This window comes from Neopsephotus bourkii, unplaced genomic scaffold (assembly GCF_033783945.1).
Source record: "Neopsephotus bourkii isolate Nb327-2 ecotype Australia unplaced genomic scaffold, CSIRO-AGI_Nbou_v1 NB_1675, whole genome shotgun sequence".
NCBI lineage: Eukaryota > Metazoa > Chordata > Aves > Psittaciformes > Psittacidae > Neopsephotus > Neopsephotus bourkii.
The window spans coordinates 228,414-252,368 of record NW_026902149.1 but is presented as its reverse complement, the minus strand read 5'-3'; the positions used below and the strand labels follow the sequence as shown (position 1 = coordinate 252,368).

At 50.1% G+C, this 23,955-nt stretch overlaps 1 protein-coding gene across 1 annotated transcript in view; it reads right to left on the bottom strand.

The window, feature by feature from the left end:
* MTMR4 (myotubularin related protein 4) overlaps nt 1-23,003 on the bottom strand; it is a 29,186-nt gene extending 6,183 nt beyond the window's left edge. The window contains exons 1-13 of the mRNA XM_061375749.1: nt 22,944-23,003; nt 20,446-20,535; nt 17,958-18,074; nt 17,222-17,304; nt 16,835-17,001; nt 15,311-15,407; nt 9,367-9,480; nt 3,373-3,563; nt 2,976-3,104; nt 2,575-2,686; nt 1,957-2,152; nt 997-1,182; nt 83-253 (exon numbers count right to left, since the gene is read on the bottom strand). Coding sequence (XP_061231733.1) covers nt 83-253; nt 997-1,182; nt 1,957-2,152; nt 2,575-2,686; nt 2,976-3,104; nt 3,373-3,563; nt 9,367-9,480; nt 15,311-15,407; nt 16,835-17,001; nt 17,222-17,304; nt 17,958-18,074; nt 20,446-20,535; nt 22,944-22,994 — 1,704 coding nt within the window. The 5' untranslated portion in view covers nt 22,995-23,003. The remainder of the gene's footprint in view (nt 1-82; nt 254-996; nt 1,183-1,956; nt 2,153-2,574; nt 2,687-2,975; nt 3,105-3,372; nt 3,564-9,366; nt 9,481-15,310; nt 15,408-16,834; nt 17,002-17,221; nt 17,305-17,957; nt 18,075-20,445; nt 20,536-22,943) is intronic.
* Between the last annotated feature and the right edge of the window lie 952 nt (nt 23,004-23,955).

Genomic DNA, 23,955 nt, shown 5'->3' with positions numbered 1-23,955 from the left:
AACCCCTCCAACCTCTCCCCATGCTACCTGTGTTGCCTGGCAGGCAAAAGGCCTGGAAAGCTGGGCCAGGAGCTTTACGGACCTGCTCAGATCCTGGCATGTAGAGAAGATTGTGGAAGTTCTTATTGCCAGCTCGCAGGAGGGACCAGACAGAGCAGGTACGCTTGTAGATGTTGTGCATCTCTCGCTCACAGGGGCTGTTCCCAAGGAAGGTCCCATAGAGGCAGGAATACGTGTGCTGCACCAGTTTCACCTGCAGCATCAGGAGGGGGACAACTGTCAAAGGTCTTGGGAAACTGTGTCTCCTGTGTACAGGCCAAACATCCTCCACTTCTCTGGGTTGGCTCACACATTTCCCACCCAGCCAGTGACCTTGCTGCTGTCCTCTCTTCCACACAGGGCAGGGCAGAGAGGAGAGAGCAACAGGAATCACCTACATTAAAGTGAAAGCAACAGTCCACTGATACCATACGCATCCCTCTGGAACCCAAACCTGTATTATTTGATACGACAGAGATTAATAGCTATTATTCCCTGGTTTATGTTTCATACTTGTATTGCTATGAGATACACAAATCAGGCTTTCAGTCAGAACAGCACTGCCGATGGTATCTGGGCTAGAAACGGACCTGAAGAAGAAAGGATTCAGGGAAACCAGGGAACAAAAACTCTTCTTCCCTGTAAAATCAGCTGGGTGCTCTGAGCCTGCAGCACCACTGGGAGGGGAGGAAATGGCCAACAGCTCACGGAAGCATCACACACACAGAGCCAGGTCAAAATATCACAATCAAAGGGCAGGGCTTGGACCCGCACAGAGAAGGGACATCAGGAATGCAGGAGAGAGCCCCAGCACTGCTCAGGCACTTTCCCATTTTTAGAGAATCCAATTTATGTATTTTTTTCAACTACCACACTGCAAAAAATCATGGCACTCCCTGCACCTCTGCTCACACCTGGCAAGGAAAACAAAAAGATGTTTGCATGCATATTTCTTACCAAGAAAGCTTCGTTGAATTCAAAGAGGCAAGGAAATTGCTTCAGAAGCTGATGAACAGCATCCAGCCACTGGAGAAAAACCGGGCACTGCTCATTCTGGTCTTCCACCTTCTCCTGGTGACCACAGCGATCGCCAAACTTGTGACCAAAATCCAGCCAATCCGATTCAACAAGCACCTGGAAGCCCTGTGTATACAAGAAAATGTACCTGCAGATCCTTTGCTGTAGACCCCATACCCCAGCAGTGCCAGGCAGGCTCAGTGTTGCACCAGTGCTTCATCTGGGAGCAAAGCTACCTGAATGGCAGAGATTGCCAAACATGAACTCACAGCTGTTATTCCTATACAACAAACAGCTTGAAGAATATGCACAATTAGAGTAGGGAAGCAGCTGAACCTTGAACACAAGAGCTATTTACTGCAGCGCTTCACCAGGCTGGGCAGAGCAGCGAGGTACAGTACACTGGAAACAGGCAGAGGTGAGCATGGAAAAAACACAGCATGCACAACAGCAGCTTTGAAATGCCACTAAGCTCATTAACAAATGCAATCCTGCTTTCTCTGGAGACTGTGACAAAGGGGGGCTAAAAGAAAGCTGGAGAGGGGCTTTGGACAGGGGCCTGTAGGGACAGGCCAAGGGGAATGGCTTGAACCTGCCAGAGGGGGATTGAGCTGAGCTCTTAGGCAGAAGCTCTTCCCTGTGAGGGTGCTAAGGCACTGGCACAGGGTGCCCAGAGAAGCTGTGGCTGCCCCATCCCTGGCAGTGCTCAAGGGCAGGTTGGACACAGGGGCTTGGAGCAAGCTGCTCCAGTGGAAGGGGTCCCTGCCCGTGGGAGGGGGTTGGAACTGGATGAGCTTTAAGATCCCTTCCAACCCAAACCATTCTAGGATTCTATTATTAGTATTCTATGAAAAAATGACTTTCAAAAGCCATGAGCCAGCAGCACAGCACCACTCGTACCTCCATGGTCCTGTAGTAAGGGTCCAGAAGAATCTTGGCCAGTGCTACAATCTGTGGAGTCCTGTCCCAGCCATCAGAGCAATGAACCAGCACTGGACGCCCTTCTCTGTCAACCGCACTGGAGACTAGCACCGCTGCTTTCAGCATGACAGAAAGGTGCTGCAGCCACTTGGTACTCTCCAGGGCTGAAAGCCAGCTAGAACGTGGGCAAAAAGCAAGAAAACTGTTGCTTCACTCTCCAGTGAGAAAAGCAGATAAATGTTAATCTAAGTCTTCTTGGAGCCCTCTATGAAAACCAGTCTTCAAAAAACACGTTCCAGAGAAGCCAGCCAGCCTGGGATTAAGTGCAAAGAATCCAACTCTTAATTTCAGTTTTCTCCCAGATACAGCCACATTTGAGAAACCCCCAGAGAACACACACAGCTAAGTGACACTCAGGCAGTGCTGCAATCCCCTCTGGATAACCAGGGAGCCAAAAAGCAGCATTCAAGCACTGTGAGCACTTTCCTATCTCTCAATTTTCTGAGGTAGAAACCTGAGATCGGAAAAAGGAAAAGGGAGGGAAAAGCCCCAGGACATTGACATGGCATCAAAGTCAGCTACAGAAAAGTCACTCACTTGCTGGGGTCTGGCACCTGGCTGCAGACAGCACGCAGATACTGGAAGCTGTTCCGGATGGAGTGGATGTTGGCCATGCCCATGAACACGACTTCACAGTTTGGGTAATACTCTGAACACAACAGAGATGGAGATGTTCAGAGAGAGCTGCTGCCACCGCAGCAACACATGTGGAGGCTGTCTCCTCACTGCACAATTCCTGGTCCCCAGCAGGCAGGCAGGCCTGCAGAAGCCTTGCGGACCTGCAGCAATGTATCTGCAGTAACAGACTTTGCACGAGCAAGTAGAGGAACATGCTCCCAAAGTACCAAAACCTGACCCGACCCCCACCTGCTCTAGGCCCTGCTCAATGAAGCAGGTCCAACAGGAAGATGTCCTGGGATGGGCTCAGCCCTGTGTACCTTCACATTCGCAGCCGCCTCCCTTCGCTCTGTTGGCCACGGCTGCAGTGTAGGACCTGGCATCAAGAATCAGCAGCTTCTGAGGAGTTCCAGCATTCTCCACACCTGAACACGCGGTCAGGGATGAGTCTGCAGAGAGAGACATGGACTGAGGTCCTGGCATCCCCCTCTCCTACAACCTGCCCCCAGGGCCACCCAATGCTGACCATGAAAGGGCCCAGTAACCCATCCCACACACTGCAGCCAAGGCATGACAGGGCCCAAATTATCCATTCGGATCCTGGCTTTAATCCCTGCATGGTAACAGCCCTGTTAGCAGCAACAGTGACGCTTGGGTGTAGGAAGCATGGAATAATTGTGTGTTTAAGAAAGAGTGGAAAGGAGTGAGCTGGCTCACCGAAGTCGCAGGCCTCGCTGCCGTCACTGCTCCCGGTGTGCGGCACACTGCCGGATACCTTCACTCCAGGGTTCAAGGCACAGGCTTTGGCAATAGATGTCACAAGGTACTCATCGTCAGCGTTTCGCCAGCCCCACCAGCTGATTTCAGGCTGGCTGCAACGTGCAATCACTGCCCCATTGCGCACGTGTCTGCAAAAGAAGCGAGACCCTAAATGAAGATCCCTGAAGAGGTGAGGAACAACCCCAGGGAGCTTCCCCTCTGAGTACTTTTGTGCCTCTACTCTGGAGCAGTGATTCAGATCACCCTGCAGAGGACTTGGGGTGTTGGTTGGTGAGAAGCTCCCCATAACCTGGCTTCAGTTTGCACTTGAGCCCAGGACCCTGCTGTGTGCTGTGCTGCACCCCCAGAGCATGACCAGCAGGTCAAAGGAGGTGATCCTGCCCCTCTGCTCTGCTCTGTGAGACCCCACTTGCAGCACTGGGTGCAGTTCTGGTGTCCTCAACATAAGGAGGACATGGAGCTGTTGGAGCAAGTCCAGAGGAGGCCATGAAGACGATCAGGGCCTGGAGCACCTCCTGTATGGACACAGGCTGAGAAAGTTGAGGCTGTTCAGCCTGGAGAAAAGAAGCTGTGTGGAGACCTCAGAGCAGCTTCCAGTATCTGAAGGGGGCTATAAGGATGCTGGAGAAGGACGCTTCATCAGGGTCTGCAGTGATAGGACAAGGGGTGGTGGGTTTAATCTTAAAACAGGGCAAGTTCAGGTAAGACATATGGAAGAAATTCTTCCCTGGGAGGGTGCTGAGGCGCTGGCACAGGGTGCCCAGAGAAGCTGTGGCTGCCCCATCCCTGGCAGTGCTCAAGGCCAGGTTGGACAGGGCTTGGAGCAAGCTGCCCTAGTGGAAGGGGCAGGTGGTTGGAACTGGATGATCTTAACCACAGCTATGACAAGAAGCAGTGTGAATCAAATCAGTGGCCATATCTCAAAGACTTTGAAATCACTGTGGTACTCTCAGAAAGCCTCAGCTCAGTGCTCAAGAGAAGCAAAAGGGTTAAGAATGCACTAGCAGTCATTTGGAAAAGAATAAGACAGAAAATATTATATAAAAATATAGTATTTCACATCTTAAAGCATCTTCAAGATGACACAAATTTCTCTCTAATCCATCTTGAAAAGGATAAAGTAGTGCTGTGACCTCCAGAGAAGGGTGGCACAGACAAATCAGAGGTGCAGAAGAGCTTCGCTACAGGGAGAATGTAAGTAGGAAACAGCTTCCCACCATGAGAGAAGGGCACAAATGGATAGAGGTGGTCACGAAAGGTATAAAAATTGGGTTTGGAATATTAGTCTTATTTTTCCCTAACAGACATGGAAACAAGCACTGGAACGATCATGTCATATGCTTAACAAAAACAACAAGCATTTTTTGTACAAGCAGCAAGCCAGACAGTGCACTTGCTGCCACAGTGCAACGTGGAAGTGTGAATTGGTTCCAAAATGCATCGAAGTCATGGATGGAGGCCTACCAAGCAACCACAGAGCATAAGCCCACACTCTCCTGAATATCTGTCATAGGAAAGCTCAGATAGTGGTTGCTCCAGAGATGCACCAGGGAAGAACACCAGCACACTTGTGACACTTCCCTGTGATGCTGCTCCTGGGGACAGGATAATGAACCAGCCAGCCTTGCCCCTCAGCTCTATACAACAGCAGTGCCTGTCCCTCCCTACCCCAAGTGCCTCTCTGCAGATGAGCTGCAGTAAGGATGAAGATGTAAAGCTCCTGACTAATCACATCCAAGTTTGTTTATTGTAGGTCAGCACCTCTGAAAAGGCTGCTCTGATGGCCATGTTGGGGGTGTAACATTCTAGATCCTACTGCACACCAGCACCACCCTCAGCCCATTAGGCAAGGGCTGCTTAGCTGCAGTGAGGGCTCTAGAAGCATCCTGAAGACATCTCTCTCCTACTGCACCCCTGTAAGGGGCTCTGCTGTTCCACAGAGGAGACAATGCCTGTTCTTGGAGGCACACCACAAAAAAGTGTCAAGGCTTTGGACTCCTAACAGCGGTGGGTGGTGTCTCTCAGCAGCTACTGCAGTTTGCAGGAATGGTTTTGCTTCTCAAAGACAAGGTCCCCTTATTCTCCTGAGACAACTTGTCAATAAACACAGAAAATGTATTATTGTTAATTGCCATCTTATAGACAACAATGATGAAGAATTTAAACTGCAGAGTCTTTTTATCTTTCTGTGCTCTCTGTCTTCTTTTTCAAGGTGACATACAGAGCAGTCCTTCCCAGATCTATTCCTGCCTCCAGGATCACTCAAGAATGGTTAACACAGCAGCAAAGGCTTTGTATATACTAGTAAATGAAACAGAGCCAAGGTGGGAACTCGAGCACCTGCCTGTGATGGTGCAGGCTGGTTTGTGAGCACACCCAGAGCTCCTGGCCTGTGCCAACCAGCACCTTCCCACTACCTGAGCACGGTTTTGGGAAAGGCAGGTTCTGTGCCAGGGACTGCTCCTGACAGCCAGTTGGGATGAGGACACTGTCTTGGGGAGCAGAGGCCACTTCAAGCCAGAGCAGCCTGCTTAATACAATGCTACCAACATTGCCCAAGAGTCACGTTAGGTTAAGAAAACTCGCCGGCACAAACTTCCCAGCACTGCACCAACTGCCAGGCAGAGGCTGGCCTTGAGGTAGCCAGTTTCAAGAGACACAGCAACATGCCAATAAACACAAAGAAATACAGCCAGCATCGATGAGCATGAAGTCATCAGCAAGCAGAAGGTACATAAGGAGCCAGTGGGTGAACCAAAACCACAAGTGAACTTGCAATGAGCTTCCCAGGTCAGGAGAGCGCCCATGGCTGGACCGCATGCTTCTGCAGGTCTCCCAGTATGAGCATATGAAGCATTTCAGGTCTTTCCTTACTGGGGATTTTTGTGGAGGTCTTCCTCAAAGTTGAAAAGCTTTTTCTTGCCACTGGAGAGGCAGAAGGTGACAGAGTGGTTTAACTTGGTCTTTAGGGATCCTCAGTTTAGTTTTAATGACTCGAGACCCTTTCAGAATCCACAGCTGGAGTATGAGGTGCCTTTGCAGTTTATCAATTATCAGCTCCCAGATTTATTCAGAGTACAAGGCTAGAGCACACCTAAGACTGTTCACACATGCCATTTAACCCAGAACAATCGTTCAGAAAACATCAACTAATATCTCTTGAGACACTCTCTGTTAATTTCTGGCCATTTATTGCTCATACACAATGTAGAGTCAGCAGCTTAGCTTAAAACACAACAGAGAGCTTAGAGGCTTTACAGAGCTGTCACCTAAAATTTCCCCACTGAGGTACATGTGCGTTAAGTGCCCTTATTCCCTGAGTCTCTGTGCTAAATTCCTGTCTCTGCCATGCTTCAAAAGCCTGAAACTGAGCACTCAAGCCATGGGGCTGGAGCTGATGCAGAGGGTTGACCAATGTACAGGGGGGTTGTACAGGGGGGTTAGAGGAATTTGCTTGTGTTAGAGGATTTTACTTGTGTTAGAGGAATTTACTTGCCTAGACAAGGTATTGTCTGTTGTAAGTGCTTACTAAGCAGAACAAAGACACCAAGTCCTATTGATAAGCAAAAGCAGGCACCTGGTCATATTGATAAGCAGACACCTGATTATAATGATAAGTAGCTATTGATAAGGAAAAGCAGGCGCCGGATATGGGAAGAAGCAGATGGTTTATGGCTGGGGCACCGACCAAACCCTAAGGCCATATGTGTAAAGACTAAAAGGTGACAAGTTCAAGAAGAGGAAGACTCATTTACTTCATCTTGAAGACCCCTACCCACAGGAGGAAGACTCATTTACTTCATCTTGAGACCCCTGCACATGACCAGAGGGGGCACTGCGCAGGCGCAGAGGACTTTCTAGGTCATTATAATACGAAGCGGGGGTAGAATATGAATATGTATAGGCGTATTGTGCAACCTTGTAACTTTAGAGGATAAATGTAAAGGGAAACAACACTGAGGCACGCATGACTTTTGGAGGACCAATCCCCCGTGCGTCTTCAGCTGAATAAAGCATACCTACTTTACAACTTTAACCAAGTTGTGGAGTCTATTCCGCTATCAGAGCAATATCCACTCTCTGGCTGCTGCTTCCCAGGCAGCTACTGCAGCACCAACATGGGCAAAGGTGCTGCTGAGCACCTGTGAGGAGCTCTCTTGCTGCCATAGGCTCAAGGTCTTCTGAAGGTGGCTGTGCAGAGAGCACTCCGCAGCGCCCCTCTGCCTCTTGTCAGCTAAATAATCCATGGCATCCTTTCCATTGTTTTAAAGGTGAATTGTGCCTGGAGGCTCCTGCATCTCTCCTGAGGCTCTCTGAGCACTGTGGGCTCAGAGGGGGGGATGTAAATTTCTGCTTTTTTTTTTTTTAAAGAAAACTCACCTTTGGTGTCATGTGTTACAGCTCTGACAGTGACCACACGAGCTCAGCCTCGCTCTCCAAAAGCTATGGAGTCTACCAATCAGTCCTGTGGTTATAGAGCCCGTGGGAGGCATGTGCCTGAGCCCACCTATCCGCTCTCTCCTGAGCTATGACTGAGGAGGAGCTGAGTGTGAGGCGTTTCGTTTCTGTCCCTTCCATACAACACAAGGCACTCCAGAAGCAGCCATGGCCCTCACAGACCCTCCTGGCCAAAAGACTTGAAGAGATACACACTGGCAAGCACTTGTCCTATCTTGTAACATCACTTGTCAGCATCTTGTAATCTGATCCCAGGCTGCAGCTCAGCTTGTAAATTATGGGGTACTATTCCAGTGATACACAAAATAACTGTCAGAGTAGCAAGAAGACAGGGCTTTGCCCTGGGGTGGGAGGCACACTGGGACAGCCTCCAGCACCAGACCAAAGTAATCGCAAATACAATGAACTTCTTAGCTGACTTGGCTACAAAGAGGGAAAGGCTCCATGTGATATGTAGCTTTACTGTTACTCTGTTTTAGAATTTAGTTCTTCTGGAAGTAATACACTGTGTTTTGCCAGTATCTGACAGCCAACCACACAACATGAAGATAAAGAGTTAAGGTACAAATTCACTGGGTTTGTTTCCCAGCTTTTGTACTTCTCAGAGTTGTCCTTTGTTGTGCAGCTCTGGCATTTTCAAAGTCTCTTATATCTGGATTTAGTAACTGCTAACAGAGTCTAAGGCTGACTCCATACTGTACATTTTACAACGCACACGCTGGCTGTGTGCACCTATTCAACCAGCCTCCCGTTTGTTTCAAACACGTCAGTCTCCCAGGAGATGTGTTTAGTGAGAAACCAGGCCTCTACCCTTAAAAGCTCTGCTCTATTTGCTGCCTGGCCTCCTGCATCCCCCAGTACAGACAGATTGTTTTTGGAAGGCTGACCAGGGACTATTTACCAGCCACATGCAAACATTTCACTCTGTTACCTAGATGTTGTCAAACTCTCAGAACTGGGTCAAAACAGAAGTGATTTGCGGTTGGGCATTAAAAGGAATGTCCAGGCCTGAGCCCTTAGTTGAGAGCAGGGCCTTGCAACAGGGCCATTTGGGTTGAAATTCCTTTTCAAAGTGGCAATCTGCAAAAAGGTTTTGAAACTCAGAGAAAGAGAATGTTAATATGGCACTGAGCTCTGGGTGAATCTCCCATAGGAGGAGTCACCCACACCTTCAGATCTAACTGAAGGCCACACTTGACTGCATTTTTTTCTCCCTTTGGGAGAACACCCTGCACTACCACTGCAGCCTGCATGTCCAGGGAGGCCAATGTGTGCGCTGGGAGCAGTCCTGGGAGCAGCACGTTTTCAGGAAGGAAGCAAAGGAATACACAGCATGAGGATCAGGAGGCAGCTGTCACTGTCATCCCACAGCCCCGTCAGCTCTGCTGACCTGGCTTCCCTATGCCCTGTGCAAGACAACGAGAAAAAGGGCAGCTCTCTTGGTGGAGAGCACTGCTCTGGGTTCATGCTTACCTGTACACCACCACAGGGATCCTTTTCCACGACCTAAAGGACGCCACATTCTCTAGCTCTTTGTCAGTGATCCAGACAGGGACCAGTAGCTTCTGGGGATAACTGGAACAAAGCCTGGAAAAGAGAAAGGATGAAGGCAAGGTGAGGACTCAGACATCAGAAATTTGCTCCAGAGAAGCTGTGAAGAGAGAGGCAAGGAGCAGCTCACACCTCCCCAAACTCAGCATACAGGACTTTGGCTCTTCCTCTTCCTATCTGTATCAATACAGTCTCAACATGGAAAAGTGACCTGAAAAACGCTGTCAGGAATGAGCTGAGAGAAGCCCATCTCCTTTCACCCCAGGCTTCACAACTGGGCCCATACTAAGCACCCTGGCACTTCTCAAGGATGCCAGTAAGAATTCATGATGGTTTAGGGGAACAGTCATGAATTCTGTATAGGGTTTGGGTGTTCTTGTAGCACTTGCAAACCCAGAAGCACACAGTGCTTCTGGTAAATGACAATCTGCCACTTTGTGCCTTGCAGAAAACAGGTCACCACTTTTTAAAGCTTTACACATCTTTCTGCAAGGAAGATGTAACTCTGCCCAGAAAGATGGCAATGGTGGTTTTGTGTATTCTATGATGAAATGGCATGAGGGTAACTAAGAGCATATCTTGTTTGGTGGGGTGCCAGAAATCAGATTTCTAATGCACACCTGAACACATATTAGGAGCAAGAGGAATATGATAGGCAAGTCCCTACAAATCTAGTCCTGCAGGGAAGAAACTCACAGCATGCACAGGTAAGAGCAGTGGGCACCTAGTATCACTGTGCAGAGCTGCAGGACCAGAGGAGCCTCTGATGTGCAAAGCAGCTCTGCTGAAATGGAAATTCAGCTGGGGAGGGTGAGGAAGATGAGAGAAGGCAACAGGATTGCAAACGTCCCAAGAAAAGATGTTAAAAACCAGATTGCAAGTACATTATCAGCAGGGCAAGAGGGAAGCCAAGGGAAAGAGGGGACCAGCCAGAGTGCTGAGAGAAGGGGAGAGAGCAGTACAAGTAGAAGGAAGTACAGGGGGAAATCCAGGAGCACAGGGGCTTCCTGGTTACTGCAGCTATCATCCCACCGCTTGGAGCATAGGGCTGCAACTGGGCAGGTCCCAGGCTTCAGACAAAGCACAGCCTGGTGCTGGACCAGCTGAGCTCCAGCAGCCCAGGCAGACACAGCCCTTCAGGGCAAGAAACATCAAAGAGCTGCTCCAGCTCTAGGATATAACCCACATCATTCAGAACGAATACTTCAGGGCAGATGGGAAGTGAGGGGGCTAAAACTGTCCATCCAGAAGCTCCAGAGGGTGGCCTGGTGCTCCCTGAGCCCAGGCTATCCCAGCTGATGGCAACAGGCACAATGCAGTGATTCCTTTTCCTCAGCTTGTCCTGCTAGCAAGGAGCTGCCTGCCACGGGAGGAGATGGCACTTCTTCACCCAGCATCTAAACAGCTGCTCGGAAAGCCCCAGGCACAACGCAAGGCTGGTCTACAGGATAAAGACAACAGGGCGAGGAAGAGGAATCCAGGAGGCAAAATTAAAGCTGTCAGGTAAGAAGCTGAAAATGAGGATGTCTGTGGTAGGATACCTAAGCCTGGACGTCTCTGAAATGCCTCAGAGTCTCTGTGTGAAGTTGGACAGGAAATTAAAGCAGAAGTGAAGTGTGACTGAGAATAAAGGTATGTGGAAGATGGCTAGCACCAGTGAAGATCTGAAGGACCTTTTGGAAGAGCTGAGTCTATGCAAGAAGGGGTTTCATTGAAATAAAAACACAATCAGTTCCCTGGCACTTCAGATGAAACATTACAGGAGATGTCTTAAACTAAAAATTGGGGAGATACGGTACAGGAGAGGTTCAGAAGCATAACTTCTAAGAGTCAAGTCACTAAAACTCTGTAGCCTTAGGGAAACAGTAAGAATTCAGCAACACTAAGGTAGGAAACAGGACAGCCTTCAGAAGTTAAGCCAAATTTAAGCAGGGTGCATAAAAACCAGCGATGGGGTCAAGACAAACAGACCTGTGCTTCTAGGCTAGAATTTCAAAAACTGAAGTAGAGGAACTGAAAAGCCAGGATAAAAAAGTGTTTGCTGGTGTAACAGCACCCTAGAAACTGGGTATAAGGAAAATTATTAGTGGTACCCTGAATTTCATGCTTTGTAGGAAGACCAAAATAGGCTGAGCTAGTGAGCAAAGTGTGGCATCTTCCAGGAAAATGGGAAGGTAAAAGTGCAAGGCTCAGAGCTAGCAAGATGCAGCAATGCAGAATGGGCATGGATGCAAATCCAAAGCCCAAAGAGAGACAGGAGAGCACTGAGGCTGCACTACCAACCACGGCAGCGACAGTGACAACATCCATGAGAGGCTGGAATTGACACCGAAAGGCTGCAAGGGCAGAAACTGCAATGGGAGACTTGTACTGCCTCCACATGAAACACAAAAGCATCACAATAACATGTAAGACAAAAGCGACATTTTTAGACACCATCAGCTGCTTGTTGGTGCTGTCAGCTAAGGAATACAAGAGGACATGACCCTTCCTTCAGTCCTCTAATCTGCTCCACAAGAGAGTAACTGAAAAATCACTTTGCTATTACAGTATTCAGCACACAGCAGAACTCAACAATATTTTTAGGGGTATAAGCTTCCCATGACAGTTGCAATGAGTTTCAGAAAGGGAGAAGGAAGGTGCTTGCAGACAGTAAGAGAGCTATTTAAACATGCCCTTCAATGGTCACATAAAAAGCACCAAAAGATCAGACAGGGCTGTCAGAGTTACACAGTGAACAAAAGAAGGATCTTAGAAATAAGAGCGCAAATGTTTCCAAAGGGCATGAGAGAAACCAATTGTGCACTCGAGTTAGAAAAAACTAAACCCAAACAAGTACAAATGAGACATATGGTGCAGTTTCTGAGAAATGACCTATTAAAAGATTGAAACTCTGAAGAATTTTCTCAAACATCTTGGAGGTATCAGCCTGCTGCCAGAAGGTCTAATATATCCACAAGATCGCAGCAAATCAGGACTACTCATGCTGGTGTTCAGCAGAAGAGCCCCCAAAGAAGCTGCCAGACCAAGCTGTATTTACAAGGGACAAGGCACAAGAAGAGATTAATGTGGAAACTTCTGCAGGGGAAATTATAGCAATCTGCTGGGAACAAGGAGTAACTGATCCCCAGGACTAGACAGTGCTCAGAATGTGACATGGAGCTGTTGGGGCGAGTTCAGAGGAGGCCATGGAGATGCTGCGAGGGCTGGAGCAGCTCTGCTCTGGAGCCAGGCTGAGAGAGCTGGGCTGGGGCAGCCTGGAGAAGAGAAGGCTCCTGAAGGGGAGACCTTAGAGCAGCTCCAGTGCCTAAAGGGGCTGCAGGAAACCTGGAGAGGGGCTTGGGACAAGGGCCTGTAGGGACAGGCCAAGGGGAATGGCTTGAACCTGCCCGAGGGGAGACTGAGATGAGCTCTTAGGCAGAAGCTCTTCCCTGGGGGGGTGCTGAGGCGCTGGCACAGGGTGCCCAGAGAAGCTGTGGCTGCCCCATCCCTGGCAGTGCTCAAGGCCAGGTTGGACACAGGGGCTTGGAGCAAGCTGCTCCAGTGGAAGGGGTCCCTGCCCATGGCAGGGGTTGGAACTGGATGAGCTTTAAGGTTCCTTCACACCCAAACCATTCTGTGGCTCCATGAAGATCAAAGCTGAAAACAAGCACCAACACTGAAGGAAAGGTGTACGTTTTTTAACTTTTTGAAGGAACTACATGTGCACCAAACCCAGAGATGTGAAACAACTCCTGTCTCAGACAGCCTGGGTGCTGATGGGGAATGTCAGAGCGTGTCCATGTCTCAGGGTGTACAGGCAACCCAAGATGTGAGAGCGATGGAGAGAGAAGGTAATAATTTTGTTATCATTTTGTTATCAAGACCAGGTTACTATATGCTTGTACTGCTCTAAATTTATGATGGCTGTCACTGGGAAGAAGGCAAGTTTAAAGTTAAGGACATCTCAGAACAGACTTGAAAGACACTGAACAAACCAGTTACCTTGCAGTATCCTGTCTCTAACAATACTGTTTTGCCAATGGTGGGAAGTAAAAGACAAAAGGACTATAAAAAGTTAAAAAGTAACCCAATCCCTGTGAACAGGGGCAGGCGGTAATGATCAAAAGCCAAGGCAGGATTTAAAGACACAAAGAAGGAGCAAGAGAGAACTGGTTTTTGACTTGCACAAGTGTATTACACCACCTTGGAGAAGTCAGGATGTCTGCAGGAAGCTGCAGCCTGCTGGAATCCCCAGGTAGGAGCCCAGCAAGTTGACGGAAGCAGAACCAGGCCTGCACCCAGCTCACTGAGGTTTTTTTCCCCGGTTTGCTTGGAAATAAAACATGTGTCTTTCAAGCAGTTGGCTGTGTATTACTGGCCAGAAAGTGAACCACAGATGAACACAAGCTGAACTTTCTGAAGCAGTCAGAAGGAACCACAGCCCAGAATCCAGCAGCATGGAAAGCCTGACTGCTGTCACAGACATGCAGAGACTGCCCAGGGCAGGGTCTTACAGGGCATGCACTGCAAAACAGAGCAGTTCAGGAAAACAGTTTTCACTTTACATCCATGAAGAATCTGTGTAAATGCCATCAAAGTCATGTTAACAGTCCAAGAGCTACGATGTGGTCAGCAAGGCCAAGTAGGAACTCTAAGTCATCCCTCAAATCTAGCACTCGCTGCCTGGATTCTTGTTGAAAAGAGAACAGGCAGCAAACTGCAGAATTTCACCAGGACTTTCCCAGGTTTCTCATGGTCTCCAAAAGAAACCAGTGACCTGGAACTGGCCAGTCGAGAGGTGATGGGGCTGCTTTACAGCTGAGACACAGCGAAAAGACTGAGGGATATGAGTAATTGCAAGAAAAGGCTTAAAGGGAAGGCAGAAATGAAAATATCTGTCAAAGCCTGATAAAATCCTGCTGGCTTAATGCCGCCAGCTGCAAAGAATGCAGCAGCGCTTCTCCAAGAGCTCCAAGAGCTCCTGCATTCTTCAGTAGAAGACAGGCTGGAATCACTGACATGCTGATAGGAAAGACCTTCTAGGGATCTCCACTCCAACCTCCTGCTCCCAGGGAACCACCTCTTAACACCAGATTATCAGAGACTTGACCTGCTGCAATGCTGGAGAACCCTCACCTCTGGTATCTGCCCCAGCACAGCACTACACTCCTGGGGAATGCATTTTTCCCCTCCCATGTCCAGTCTGAACCTCCCAAGCTGCACCTTGTTCGGTTGTCTGCCACTGCCAGCAGTTTCACTCCATCACCTTTGCAAATGCCCTTTCAGCAGCTGCAGGCTGCAAGCAGGTCCCTCTTTAGCCTCTTCTGCACCAGACTGACCAAGCCTCACTCACTCCCAGGACTTGTAAGCATCCCCACGGCCCTCCATTGACCCACCCAGTTTTTCAGCAGAGCTGAATCACTGCCTGACTTCATGAAACCTTTGTGTTTTAATTTCAAACAATGTGAGCATTTTAGAGAGAGTGACTGACCAGAAAGCTGACCCTACAAGGGACGGATCCTTCAAGACTCACCAAAGACTTCAAGGATGAATTATGACCACATTATAAATTACCCAAGTCAGCATTTGCAGTTGCTGCTAGCTCTGAGAGAACTAGAATGTTCATGAAGGGACCTAAGATTATCCAGTCCCAACCCTCTTCCATGGGCTGGGACACCTTCCACTAGATGTTTGGGCTTTATTCCTTCTTCAGTTCCACTATGTGAAAGGCAGAAAGGAGATCTGGCTCATGCTTTGATGGTTATCAAGGCCAGGATGGAGGATTAGCTGGAGCCTGACTCACCCTCTGCTCCGCATGGGAACTGTGGAGAGGAGAAGGTATAGAAAGAAGACAGTGAGGAGAGGCTGGTGGTGAAACACTCACTTGTAATTGTTGTTGATGTCAGAGACACGCCAGACGTTCTGCAAGTCAAAGCCCATCCTCACCAGCTCCATCTCAAACCGGTATTTCACATGGTCTCCTGGAAGAACAGAGCACAGGACAGCTAAGTAGACTGAGGAAATCTGCACATCAGTGGCAGCTCCATAGCAGCTCTCACAGGCTGGACAGAAACTGCAGGACAGCTGATGGCAGGGATCTTGCATTGAAAGCCAAAAAGACTTGCCCCTCATGGGGGTTCCTCTGGTTTTAGTTTGAAAGCCAGATCACCTCTCAGTTTCAGGGCACAGAGTGGCATGGAAGCAGCCCTCTCATGTCTATATGGGAGTGTGTGTGTGGGTTAATTTAATCCACTTTTGCCCTCCTGACAGAGGCAGCTTCCAAATGGACATCAGGAACCCCATGGCAGAGCAGTACTGAGCACTCAGTGTACCTCCTCCTCCCAGACTGCGCTCACAGAGGCTGACTGAGGTTTTGCTCTCTTACGTTTTAGCCCACCTCACAAATTCTGGATGCCTTTGTTGAGTATCACATCTTGTTAACAAATAAATACTGCCAAGCTCTTTGCCTCATTCATATCCTGCAGCAACGATCTCCACAGGAAGTTTATTTCTACTAGAGAGTAATACTTCCTCTAAATGGATGACAGCAAGTATCTCCCAAATGCTGGTGTTTGGGACATAGCAAGGACATGTAGTCTACCTTTTCTCTATCAGCTTCTCTCAGGTGTCTCCTTCAGCCATACTATTCAACCCTATCCTGCCATCCCAGCCTGTGTTTGGACATTTCATTCTCTCCTCTAGTATCAGCACATTTTTACGTTTAAAGCCAGGTTTGTCACTCATTTTAAGCCCCTTTCATTCATGAAGAAGCTGCTTAAGACAAAGCAACTGCAAGTGAACTTTGTGGTTCCAGAGAAGGGAAACTCCCGATTCACACAAAGGCACCACCACAGCTCTGGTTTTCTCTTTATGGACTTGGGGATTGCAGCTGTGCCTGTAAGGATGACCCAGACATCTTCACAGAGCTGGCCACAGGAATGGCACAGCATTTCTAGGTAGTGGAGAAGTGGCTGGACTCATACACGTTATGCTGCCTCAAGGCTAACAACATTTACTGTCCAGGGCCAAGCCTGCTTGAGCTCACAAGCATCATGAGAGTACTGAAATATGACAGGTTTTCTTCATTCACAATGGGAAAGGGAAAAGCTGCTTATGTGTTGCTGGCTCAGAATGTTCCGTATTGTTATTACTATTTTATTACTCTGTTACTATTATTCTTTATTATTATTATTATTATTATTCTTTTACTGTGCCTGATATCCAGACACATCTGGCCATCAGCTGGATCTCTAGGCCAGGTACAGAATGCCCCTCAATGAGGTGAACTTGGGCTATGGCTACAGCAGAGCTTAAGAGACAGCCAGATACCAGTTTATGAACAACAGTTTGAAGTGCACTGCAGTTTTTCTAGACAGAAGAGAAGGAAGGGGGCAGGCCAGGAGCCTACCTGGACGGCAGAGATGGGCATGTTGATCCTCCTCATCAACACAGACTCCTAAGCACCATGCATGGTAGGCAAATGCGAAGAGGTCCTCAGGCTTAGCAGGGCGGGCGATGGCTCGAGTCAGCCTCTTCAGCCACTCCTGGCACTGCTTAAAGGTGGAAAAATGGCACCTGCAAACCCAAACGCAAACTCTCCTGAGTAGGTATGTTCATCCAGACAAGGCACACGCATCCAGCTCTGCTCCACTTAACCAGGAAACAACAAGCGCCAAGCGTCAGTAACCTTGGTCATGAACTGCTCAATTCCAGGAGCAGCACGAGGGAAGACACCAGAGCTGACCATGGCAATTAGCCTGCAGAGACATCTACAACACAGCAATAAAAGAGATACCTGATCACTTTGGAGTCCTTGCAGACAATGTGAAGCTGGAACATATCCCGGCACTCCACACTTTCCATCATCCTCAAAGGCACCTGTAAGGGAGAGATGTAGGGCATAACAACACATACCGCATCACATAGCCTCGCCTGCAGGCCCATCATGCTCCTTCAACAATCATGAGCTTCTAGCTCAAGCTACAAACCCACTCTGAGATGTATGAAGCATCATGACTCAGCACAGAGCCTCCTTCAACAATTACTATTCCTATTTCTATTCTGTCCCTAGGTAGTCTCCAGCTGGGGCCAGTTCCTGACTAAATCACACCCAGACAAACGCAGGAACTGAGCCAAACAAAAGCTGCAATAAAAGATGGCAAGTCAAGACAGCGAGAGGAGGCCTCGGGCTCCCACTGTCTGACTCTCAGCTGCTGGTCTCTAGGTAGAAGTCTCATTAAAACTGGCTTGCAGGAGACCTTAACAGTCTTAAAACTGCCAAGTTTAATGCTTGAATTTAAAGAGAACAACCAAGAAAAGACCTACCTATTCCCTAAAGGAAAACCCCCTCCACCCATCGAAGTGCAGCAGCAAAACCGCAACTGCATGACCAGCAATAACTAGAGACAGCATCAGGCTTGGCATCCTTCAAGAAGCACAGTTCCTATGCCACAGACCATGGGAATGGCTTATGCCCCCCTGCAAAATACTATGAGAGATTCAGCAGGCAGAAAAGGCACATCCAGACTTACATTGATCACAGAATCCTTGAATTTGATATGAAGCCGGTAGTTGGAGATGGCAATCACTGCATCGTTTGCATGCCCAAGGTATTCCACTCCCTCACCCTGCAACACAGTGAATGGGACCTGGAAGAGAGACATCATTCCAAGACATGCAGAGTACTTTGTGCACCATAAATGCCAAGACTCCCTTTTCCTACTGCCTCCACAGCGCACCTCCTGCAGGAAACCATTCACAGCAATGTGCTCTTCACACGCTGAGATTAAACAACAGCATGGAACAGCACTGGTACCACCACCCAGTCCCACAAGATGGATCTTCTTCTGAGGATGCCTTATGAGCCACCAATCACCTCCTGATGGATCATATCCTGACAGTGTGACAATAAATGCTGTGCACACTACCCCTGGGCACCTGGTAACAGGGTCTTTCGTGGGGCAGAGGGATTTATAGTCCCTGCTTTTGGAGAGAGCAAACTCAGCCCTGGCACAAGTGGCATGATAAAGGACAGGACCTCAGGCACAGCTCAGACACTGGGGAGTGCTCTGCAGAGCTCCAGGTGGAGCCTGAGGTGATTTGCCCCAAGGCATAGATCCCATATGTGATCCTGCTGCCTGTGTCCTCTAAATGAAGGGGGCTTTTAGCAGCACAGCAAGAACCACTGCTCCCAATCCAGGTAAGTAAACACATCGAGTTTTGCCTAATTTCTGCTAAAAAGGCCCTGAGGGAATTTGTGTGGCTGAGGAAATGACACTGAAGTTACCTGGATTAGAATTAAAGAAACACTAAATAAAACCCAGGTAACCAAGTGTCTGCTTTCCCCTTCAGCCTGAACAGGCTGTGGCAGGTCTTTAAAACAGGGAATGCTGGGACATGACAAGTTTGAATTTTGTTTTCTTGTATTAAGCAAAAGGCAGAACAGACTAAATTTCAGCAAAGTCCTTTGTCCCCAGCCCAGCAGCCTCCTGCTACTAACACTAGGCTATGCTGTTAGCCAGCAATGCAAGAGAAGTCACAAAGATTTCTCCTTCCAGCCAGACCCCTTTCCCTGCTTGACGGGGCACCTGATAGAACAATTCATTACACCATGATCAGCACAAGTCAGACCAACTTGTCTTTACTTCTAAGTTGCTTCTATCGCTTGGGTGTATGCTGCCTAAAGATTGAACTTCAGGCTTCATGTGTGACAACTGTACTATTAACTTCTCCCTTACCAACCTTAGACTGGCATCTGTCTGAATACTCTTTAAAAATTATAATTATTTGACATTAAGAGAATATACTCTCTTTTATTTCTGCAGTTTATTTATACATGCTTGCCAGAGCTGTTTTTAGTTGACATATGCTTCTTCTGCTTATGTGGCTCTTTCACACAGCAACAGAAGGGAGACAGATTAGAAACAGGATGGTAAAACTGCAAGAACTGACAGAGGGAAATCCTGGAATAAACTGGTAAGTGCCCAAATAGAGCCTCTTATCAAGACTTTCACACTTCACTTTACCTTAAAGTAACAACTGACTGAAGGCAAGTTATCCTTTGGGAGGGCTGAACTTTATGGTCCTCTAGAGAGAAGACCACAGCAGATTCCATTCTCCAGGTCATCTCAGCTCAGACTCCTCTCAGAAGCTTCCCCTCCCCACGGCTGCAGACCTGCAGCCTTGACCCTCTGCAACTCCTCAGCCACATCCACTCCTTCAAGTAAATCCTGCCATTGCCCCATTCCAGTCTTTGCCTTTATCAGCACCAGTCACCAAGGTGATGCCAATCACTAAGCAAACCCAAATACTGCAGCAGCAGTGAGAACACACAACTGAGCCTGGCTCCAGCCACAGAGGGAGGATGATGAGCACTGGGCAATGTTACAGGAAGCTCCAAACACGAGAAGGCTCTGGCTCTCCTGCTCACAGTATTGTCTTTCTGCACAGAAGCAGCAGTACCCAGGTCTCCTTCAAGGGCTTTTTGCACTGGGAGCCTGGCACCATATGGAGATTTCTCTTTCCAACAGCTCTGCTGCAGGAAAATGCCAGGAGCAACGTGTACTAGGGCCAGCTCAGCCACTGCATTGCACACTAGAGCTGCACCAAGCACAGCCCGGCCCCGATACTCAGCCTGTCCCAGAGAGCATCTACCTGCTGCAGAGCTACACAGGCAGCACCACGGCTCCTGACTGTCAGTGCAGGCGGACAGGGAACACCCAGCGAGGTGCTGGATTGCATCATGCCACTTACAAGAAGCAGAGGAGATGCTGTATGGATTGCAGCGCCTTGGCAGGGCTGGGAAGGCTGGGCTGGAGCACACAGAGCTTTCATCAGCAGCCTCCACACACGCACACAGAAGGACCTGGCTGGTCCCAATGTGACCCACAGTTCTGGCCAGCCCACAGCCTCCAGAACGTGTCCTGGGCTGCAGAACTGCCCTTGGGTTTCACACTGCCACAGCTGACCCTGACACAACTGCCACATCCCAAAGCTGGTTTGTGTTTCTTATTTCCTTACCTGCAATGACTCTTCCTCCTTTATGAGCTCTTTTGGTGGGAACAAGTCCTTGGCCTGGATATACTCCAAACTGGGAGGGCCTTCTTCACCCTGCATTACAAACAAAACACACACTGAGATAGGCCCCAGCCAGCACGTCATGAAAAGCCCAAAATCAAAGATGCTCATGCTCTTGGTACCCCAATACTTTGGGGATCCCCTGAGCCTGTGCATGGCAATGGCTGTTCTGCCTCCTGACCCCACTCTCTGCACTGCAGGACCCCAGCAGTTCCTCTGGCTCCTGCAGAAAACCCACAGCACAGTGAAAGACTGAAGCAGGTCTCCAAGTCCTGTCTTCCAACTGCATGGCATTTGGAAAGCCAAGCAGATACACCTGGACCATGCACAGGATCTTGAGATAGTGTTATTTGTCACATCAAATGTTACCTCATCACCTTCACTACAGCACCAAAGTTGAAATACTGTGACACAAAAGGGTTTTCATCTACAGTCCAGCTTCGACCTCCTCTTCCTTCTGTATTGAGAAGGACTGCTTACTTTTGGGAGCTTTCATTTTCACTCTTAGCCCAAAGGGATCTGGGAAGAACCTGAAGCTTTTTGAGGAGAATACACCAGGGTGAAATGTAACCCTGTAAGAACTGCATCTAAGTACATGCAATTCACAACATGGCACTGACGGGTGACAGCACTCAGGACATTCCTCCTCAGGGCACTCTGACCTGCCCAGAAAGACACCCTGCAAAGCCACAAATGCCTCAGGGGTGGTCCAAGAGGGCACAGGGTTGTAACTGGATTATCTTTAACATCCATTCCAACCCAAAACATTTTATGATTCTATGACACGCGGAACTTTGACACGCCACCCTTGGAAAAGTGTAGAGAGTCTCAGTTTGGGGCCTGTGAATCTTTGATCACTCATGAAGTCTCGGTCCCTGTTTTCACCAACCCTCACCACATGCTCTGTTGAAGCACTGGCTTGCTGTATGAATGAGCAGAGGGTGCTCACTCCTGTGAGCCCAGGACAGTGTTAATCCCACACATATTCGGTGTATGTTTTCTTCAGAATGCCTCTTTGCTCTCTCACTATAGCTCCTCTAGGCTCCAGCATTTACTAGGAAATACTCTATTCTGGAAGCATTAAATAATACTTTTAAATGACATATCTTTCTGGGTAAGTCACCTAAGCCATGACCCCAAATTTAATCCGAAGAAGCAAGAACCATCCCTTTTGGCTCTTTTATATATAAAATGATGCTGAATCCTGTTAAGTCACTGGCATCTGCTCAAGTTTTGGCACCTACAGGCACAGCCTGGCCTGACGCGCTCCCTGGATCTCAGACTGGGGCAGCCAGACCCAGCTCAGCTCAGCTCCTCTCCAGCTCCAGGCCATGGGGTACGGCACCTGCTCCAGCAGCCACTGGTTACCAGGGACTGCAGGGGGCTCAGAGGCCTCTCCTGCCAGTGCTGTGAGGCCGAGGCGCTGGCCCAGATGAGCACAAAGGGAAGCTGCATTTCGGCGTGGTTCCAGGGAGCAGAGATCCTCCCCCATCACCACTTTGAAGCTTGTAAAGAAATCCCAGTGAGCAGCAGGAACTGGAACAGGGCAGTCTGAGCCCTCCACTGGCTTGGGTGTCCTTGCGTCCCTCCTCGCCTGCAGCATGGGGACAGGCAGGAGGCTGAGCATCATCTCCTAACGCAGCCCCGTCTCAGGGTACCAGCAGGGCAGTGGGATCAGAACCCTGCTCTCTTCACAAGCCAGCATCCCCTGAACCCCTCAGAGCCCATCAGGCCATAAGGCCTTTGGGGTGGCAGGGTTGGGGGCTTTCTGCAAGAAGGGGCATCAGCTCTCCTCTGAGCAAGAAAACACCTTTCCCAGAAGGTGTAAGAGATGCCGAGCTCAGGACCCCCTCCCCTACCAAACCACCCTGGCAGCGCCAGCACAGGAGGAGGACTTGCACAGCACTGCCTGTCACGCCACAGCCACCGTGGGAGCACAGAGCTCCCCTGGGGTTGGCTCCTCTCACGATGTAATTTTCCAGCTCCAGGCAAGGACTGGCTGCAGCCTGCGTGGTGTGGCACTGCACAGCACTGCACTGCACAGTATGGCACTGCACAGCATTGCACAGCATGGCACTGCACAGCACAGCACTGCATAGCATAGCATGGCACGGCACGGCACAGCACAGCACAGCACGCCATGCCACACTCGGCAGGGCCTTCCAGCCAACTCAACCCACCATGCAGGCAATGCTGTGCCCTTGGGCCCGGGCAGGGCAGCAGCACAGCAGTGACAGGGGCCATGGTGTCCTCCAGCTGCACATGGGAGGGAGGAGAAGGGGATACCCTTTTGCGGGGGAGCGGGGGGGGGGAGACAGGCCTGGCAGGAGGATCCACACGCAGCCCGGCCTCAGTGACCAGGGGAGCTGGATGGGGAAGCTGGATTCCAGCCCTGCCTGCATGGAGGGGAGGAGGGTGGGGGGAAGGAAAGCAGCACTTACGAAGCAGTTGAGCATGGAGCAGGAGACGCGGCCTGGCAGACTCATGTTCATCCTCCCAGGCGGCGGCTGGGCCGGGCGCGCTCAAGCAGCATCTCCTTCCCCCGGTGCCCTGCTGCTGCCGGCCCCGCAGCCGCCGTGCCGGGACTGCCGCAGCCGCCCCGCTCCGCCGCGCAGGGCAGGCGCATCCATCCCGCTGCCCGCGGCCGGGCAGGTGCCGCCGCTGACAATGGAGGAGGGAGGGCGGAGGACGCCCAGACTCCACCTACCTCCGAAGGCCGCCGAGCACGGCTCTGCCATCCGAGCGGCTCCCCGTGAGGCGAGACAGAAAATGGAGATACGGTCGCAGGGATCAACCCCTCCCCTGCCCTGCCCTTCCCGTCCTCATCCGCACCCTGCCGATGGCCGAAAGGCAGCGCCGCAGCCCGTGCGCGGAGCGGGATGCCTGCAGATGCGGGTCCTCCTCCCGCTGGCCCCGGCCTCGTGCGCCGGGAGCGCCGCGAACAATGGCGGTGCGGAGGCTTTGTGCCCCGGCACTGAGCGCCGCGCCCGCTCATGCGGCCGGAGGTCACCGGGAGCCTCCGCTTGCAAACCGCTGCCTGGGATCCTCCCGCCGGCTCCGGCCCCCCTGCCCAGGACAAAGGGGCTGCCCTGAGGCTTCCTTACTGCTGCACCATAGAACCACGGGTGGATTGTGTCGGAAGGGCCCTTAAAGGGCACCCAGTCCCAACCCCTGCCACGGGCAGGGACCCCTTCCACTGGAGCAGCTTGCTCCAAGCCCCTGTGTCCAACCTGGCCTTGAGCACTGCCAGGGATGGGGCAGCCCCAGCTTCTCTGGGCACCCTGTGCCAGCGCCTCAGCACCCTCACAGGGAAGAGCTTCTGCCTAAGAGCTCATCTCAGTCTCCCCTCGGGCAGGTTCAAGCCATTCCCCTTGGCCTGTCCCTACAGGCCCTTGTCCCAAGCCCCTCTCCAGATTTCCTGTCAGCCGCTTTGGGGGGCCCTAATACTCCCAA